At 47.0% G+C, this 5,693-nt stretch overlaps 1 protein-coding gene across 1 annotated transcript; it reads right to left on the reverse strand.

The window, feature by feature from the left end:
- Positions 1-671: 671 nt before the first annotated feature.
- On the reverse strand, positions 672-4,834 carry LOC119951154 (zinc finger protein 239-like). Its single transcript, XM_038774173.1, has 3 exons — positions 4,474-4,834; positions 3,616-3,710; positions 672-2,107 (listed from the first exon to the last, which is right to left on the reverse strand). Exon 3 carries the CDS (start codon positions 1,996-1,998, stop codon positions 961-963), a length of 1,038 nt encoding a protein of 345 aa, XP_038630101.1. The 5' UTR covers positions 1,999-2,107; positions 3,616-3,710; positions 4,474-4,834; the 3' UTR covers positions 672-960.
- Positions 4,835-5,693: the final 859 nt, after the last annotated feature.

Genomic DNA, 5,693 nt, shown 5'->3' on the forward strand with positions numbered 1-5,693 from the left:
AAATACGCATGCACACTCTAAGGGACTAAGCTATGACTAAACTAAGCAAACAGAATACTTAACTACACAGGAACAGGCAAGGTCAGGGAGCGAGGCCTTCGTCCCGGTCTTGGGCTGCAACCTTCAGAAAGCGTGCTGGTCACTGGGGGTCTAGCGGGCTTGGTTCGCGCAGCGAGCGTCGTATTGGCACTTACGGTTCGGCGGCTGGTGCTCAACGGCTGGAGTCAGGATACGAGTTGGAGGTCTTGGTCAAAGCCGGAGCACGAAACAACAGACAGGACCATGTGTGGGGGTCTATATTTATAGGGGTCCCCAATGTCCTTCCCTCTTCCTGGGCGGGCTTTACCTTTAGGTATCGATTGGATCGCTTCCAATCGATATCTTTTGAATTCCTCCAATGTAAGGGTCTTTCTCGATGGTGGGGGCGGTTTCTATAGTGGATACTTCTGGTGCCGCTCTGTCTGGACATCCACTCAAGTATCTTATTCAAACCCAAATGTTGCCATTGTGTGTGCCTAGATCTGGACTGCCTCATTAGTATGTAGAACGTTCTGCCATTATCACCTTTGGTTGGAGATCTTCCACCTGGCCAGAAACTGGTTTTGCTGCTTGCAAAATGCTAATGAGTGTTTGCAGGCTGTTTGCCTTGGCTAAACTGTTTTTCCCTACAGTCTTAGCGATTCTCCATTTTGTTTGGTTCAGTGTCCATTTTAGGTGGCTACAGTGGCTACATGACTTTCGAGGCAGTTTTACTGAGTGGTTTGGTGGAAGGGAGAGGAGCAGAATCAGCTGATCGGATTGTTTCAATGGGTGGGATTTTCCGGTCCTTCCTGTCCTGCCAAAGGCCAACCCCCTCACGGCAGGTTCCCCATATAACTGGGCTGGTGTTTATTAACAGCAGCAAAAACAGACTCAAATGAATCATCTTTAGTCCTTCATGTGATTAACAGGAAAATCCAATCACTTGTGACCTCGCTGGTGTCTCAGCAGATGGGATGACTGAGTGAATCCCTTCCCACACTTGCAGCAGGTGAATGGTCTCTCTCCGGTGTGAATGCGCCGGTGTTTCAGCAGGTTGGATGAATGATTGAATCCCTTCCCACACTCAGAGCAGATGAGCGGCCTCTCCCCAGTGTGAATTCTCTGGTGTACGGTGAGTAATGATGATTTCCTGAACCCAGTCCCACAGTGGAAGCACCTGAACGGTCTCTCCTCAGTGTGAACACGTTGATGGGTCACCAGTTCTCCAGAGCTTTTAAAGCACTTCCCGCAGTCCAGGCATTTAAATGGTCTCTCCTCAGTGTGAACCCGTTGATGGGATGTCAGTTCCGCAGAACTTTTAAAGCACTTCTCACAGATCAGGCATTTAAAAGGTCTCTCCTCAGTGTGAACCCGTTGGTGTTTCAGCAGGTGGGATGACTGAGTGAATCCTTTCCCACACACAGAGCAGGTAAATGGTTTCTCCCCAGTGTGAATTCGTTGGTGTTTCAGCAGGTCGGAAAACTGAGTGAATCCATTCCCACACTCGGAGCAGGTAAATGATCTCTCTTCAGTGTGAACTCGCTGATGTGCCAACAGGTGGGATGACTGAATGAATCCCTTCCCACACACACAGCAAGTGAACGGTCTCTCCCCAGCGTGACCACGTTGGTGTCTTAACAGGTTGGATAACTGAGTGAATCCTTTCCCACACTCGGAACATGTGAATGGTCTCTCCCCATTATGATCTCTCTGATGTTTTAGCAGGCTGGATGACTGAGTGAATCCCTTCCCACACCGAGGGCAGGTGAACGGTCTCTCCCCGGTGTGACTACGTCGATGGATTTCCAGCTCAGATGGGTAACTAAATGCCTTCCCACAGTCCCCACATGTCCACGGATTCTCCCCAGTGTGACTGCGCTTGTGTCTCGACAGGCCAGAAGATCGACTGAAGCCTCGACCACACACAGAACACGTGTACGGTTTCTCCCCACTGTGAACAGTGCTTTTTCCTTCCATGTTGAAAATCTGACGATATTCAAGTTCTGATAAATTATACGGCTCTGTCAGATCCTGATGTGATGTTTGGTTTCAGTTTCCCAACTTCAAATCCTCCCCTTCTAATGACCTGTGAAATTGATTTAAAACAAAAAAGTGAGTGAGAGAGAACCCACAAAAACACAAATGTAGGTTGTGAAGTTGAACTGAATGATTCTGGTCATTTGTGGGGCCGGCACTGGGAAAAAGTGACCATGAAAACTGCTGGATTGTCACAAAAACCCAGCTGGTTCACTAATGTCCTTCAGGGAACGGAATCTGCCTCCTTGACCTACATAGATCCGGACCTCTACTTGAGGAGAGAACAAGACAGGGAGTGAAAGGGAAGCAGTGGGAGAGTTGAGGTTGTGGGGGGCGGAGGGCACAGGTGGTGGGAGCAACTCATCCAGAACTTTCACAGAATCTCCCAAACGCTCAATCTCCACCACCTAGAAGGACCAACATCGCAAGTAAATATGAACACCATCACCTCCAAGTATCCGTCCAAGTCACACGCCGTCATGACTTGTCTGACTTCCAGTACTGGATAAACAGAAATGTTATATATTGGAAATACTGAAGCCATTCAGTGCTTGCTACTCCTTGGCCACAGGCTCCAACTCTCTCCCTGGCAATTGGCTGAGTCGCAACGTGATTGTTCACAACCATAGCGACATATTTTACCCCAAGATGAGTTTTCAACTACATAGTCACGTTATCACCAACAACCTCTCTTTCAACTTCAGTCTCAGCTCATCCACTGCTGAAACCATCATCCATTCCTTTGTTAACTCTGGATTTAACTATCCTAACAACACCCCCTCCCACATTTAACCTCCTTGTAATCTTGAGGTCATCCACAGCTAGCTCTGCACTCCATGTGCTTACTCATATGTTGTCTTGTTCATCCGGCACCCTGAGCTCACTGACCAACAAAGGCTCCTGGTTAAGAAACATCCATTTTATTTTAATTACCATTTAATTAGAATTAGAACAGTACAGCACAGAACAGGCCTCAATGTTGTGCCAAGCAATGATCACCCTACTCAAGCCCACGTATCCACCCTATACCAGTAACCCAACAACCCCCATTAACATTATTTTTTTAGGACACTAAGGGCAATTTAGCCTGGCCAATCCACCTAACCCGCACATCTTTGGACTGTGGGAGGAAACCGGAGCACCCGGAGAAAACCCACGCACACACGGGGAGGACGTGCAGACTCCGCACAGACAGTGACCCAGCCGGGAATCGAACCTGGGACCCTGGAGCTGTGAAGCATTGATGCTAACCACCATGCTACCGTGCGGCCTTAATAAATGAAAACAGAAAATTCCAGAAATATACAGTAGGCCCGGCAGTATATGTGGAAACAAGTTAATGTTTCGAGATTGTGTGACTTTTTTCAGAGCACTAAATCACCTCCTTCTTTAATGCGATAATTCTATCATTGCATTGGAGGCAAGGGTCCAATCTCTGCAACTAACACCCAACCCCATATGGACCTTTTCTTAATTGGTTTTCTGGATGAAATTCCTGAAAAAATACTATGGTTGCTGGAAATGTGAAATAAGGCTTTCTGGCCCAGGATTACTTACCTGAGACATATTTTCATTGGAAGCAGATCAGAGAATGTCCACTGAGTAGATTCCTGGAATCAGACGGAGGGCCGACTTTTGGAGAAAGGTTGGGTCTGTACTCATTGGAGTTTAAAAGAATGAAAGGTGGTATTTTAGATCATAGAATTTACAGTGTAGAAGGAGGCCATTTGGCCCATCGTGTCTGTACCGGCCCTTGGAAAGAGCACCATACCTAAGCCCATGTCTCCACCCTATCCCTGTAATCCAGTAACCCTACCTAACCTTTTTGGACACTAAAGACAATTTAGCATGGCCAATCCACTTAACCACATCATTGGACTTTCGGAGGAAACCGGAGAACCCAGAGGAAACCCATGCAGACACAGGGAAGACGTGCAGACTCCGCACAGTGACCCAGCTGGGAATCAAACCTGGGACCCTGGAGCTGTGAAGCCACAGTGCTGTGCTAACCACTGTGCTACCGTGTTGCCCTATTATTTAAACATATAAGATTCTAAGGGGGCTTGACAGGGTAGATCCTCAGAAGATGTTCCCCCTCAGTGGGGCAATCTAAAATCAAGGAAGAGTTTAACAATTAGGGGTCCTTAAGTTCACATTATATGGAGAAATGTATTCTCTCTGAGGGTCATCAGTCTTTGGAATTCCCTTCCGTAGTGAGCAATGGAGGCTTGGTTATTAAATATATTCAAGGCTGTGCTGCACAGTTTTGATTTACAATGGAGTCAAGGGTATGGGGTAGTGAATTGGGCAGGTATCAAAGTGGAGTTGAGTCCACAATCAAATAAGCCATCAAATTATCAAATAGAGAGCAGACATAATGAGCTGAATCCCCTGTTTAAATTCTAATATTCTTACATTTTTTGTTCACCGGACTGCCGTGCATTCGCCCCACTGGACACTGTCCATTCCTAACTCAGGTTTGTTAGTTTGGAGCTGCTGTGTGCAGATTGAGATGAAAATCAACGACTCCGCGATTTTCTCTCCTGGTCACTGGGACCCTGAAGCCCCGCCCCTTCAACTGCGTAAACAAGACAGTGCCGCATGCGCACTGCTCCTGCTGAAACAAGATGGTTTTTAAACCTGGGCCTATTTTCAGGAAAAAGCCTCTGAGCTACAAACACCGGACCTTCGGGGTGATTTTTGGGATTGGGGCCTATCCCGGGTGTTTATGAAGCCTCCGCTCCCTCCCCACCCTCACCTCCCGGCTCCATTCCTCCCTCCGCCCCGCCCGCTCTCTCCCATTAACAAAAACCTCTCCCGCACTCACCCGCCTCTGGGCAAGGTGACACTGCGCATGTTCCGGAGAGTACAGCACTGCGCCTGCGTACTGGCCTCCCGCAGAGTGAATAGGGCACATTCACACCAGCAGGGAATGCTGGGTAATAGCAGCGCCATCGAAGCAGAAGAAAAATGATTCTTACGCTTTTGAAATGAATGATCAAATTCAACAGCTAAACTATTGCGAATATCTGCGCACATTAAGGGGTTATTCCTGGTGTGATCGAGTAGATGATTGATGTAGCATCCTCTCTGTTACAGGCACTGGAGAAAATTGGTGCTGCCTATATTAACACCCACTCCACCCGTTAGACACTGTTCAATGGGAGATAAAGTAATGTTAAAAATATTTCTAAAAGTGGCTGACTGGTCGACCGGTAAGGCGCAATCACTGTGGTGCAATTGGTCAGCTATTAAGACAATGGTTGGAGGTCCGAGACCATCCAGGTTGAAGCTCGCTAATTTTGTCCCAGTCAGTATTCATTGTCACAGTTCCAGGTTATCGATGGGTACTTAAACTACAAGAAATCCCCAATACGTTCAGAACCAGTGACATCCGGTGTGTTCCCACACATGTGTTACTAAATGAATATTCATTTAAAATATAACATCAAATTGACAGACCATGTATCTAAATCCAAATCATTAGAAACTATGAGGCTTTTGGATTCCAATAAATTCATCAATGATTCGCTCATTCGCAGCTTCACAGTGAGTAGGACCCGGATAAGCAGAAACAGAATAAAAATTGGACACATTGCAGTGACATAGTTCAACTTCACACATGGGTGAAATGT

Source organism: Scyliorhinus canicula, chromosome 17 (genome assembly GCF_902713615.1).
Source record: "Scyliorhinus canicula chromosome 17, sScyCan1.1, whole genome shotgun sequence".
Classification (NCBI taxonomy): domain Eukaryota; kingdom Metazoa; phylum Chordata; class Chondrichthyes; order Carcharhiniformes; family Scyliorhinidae; genus Scyliorhinus; species Scyliorhinus canicula.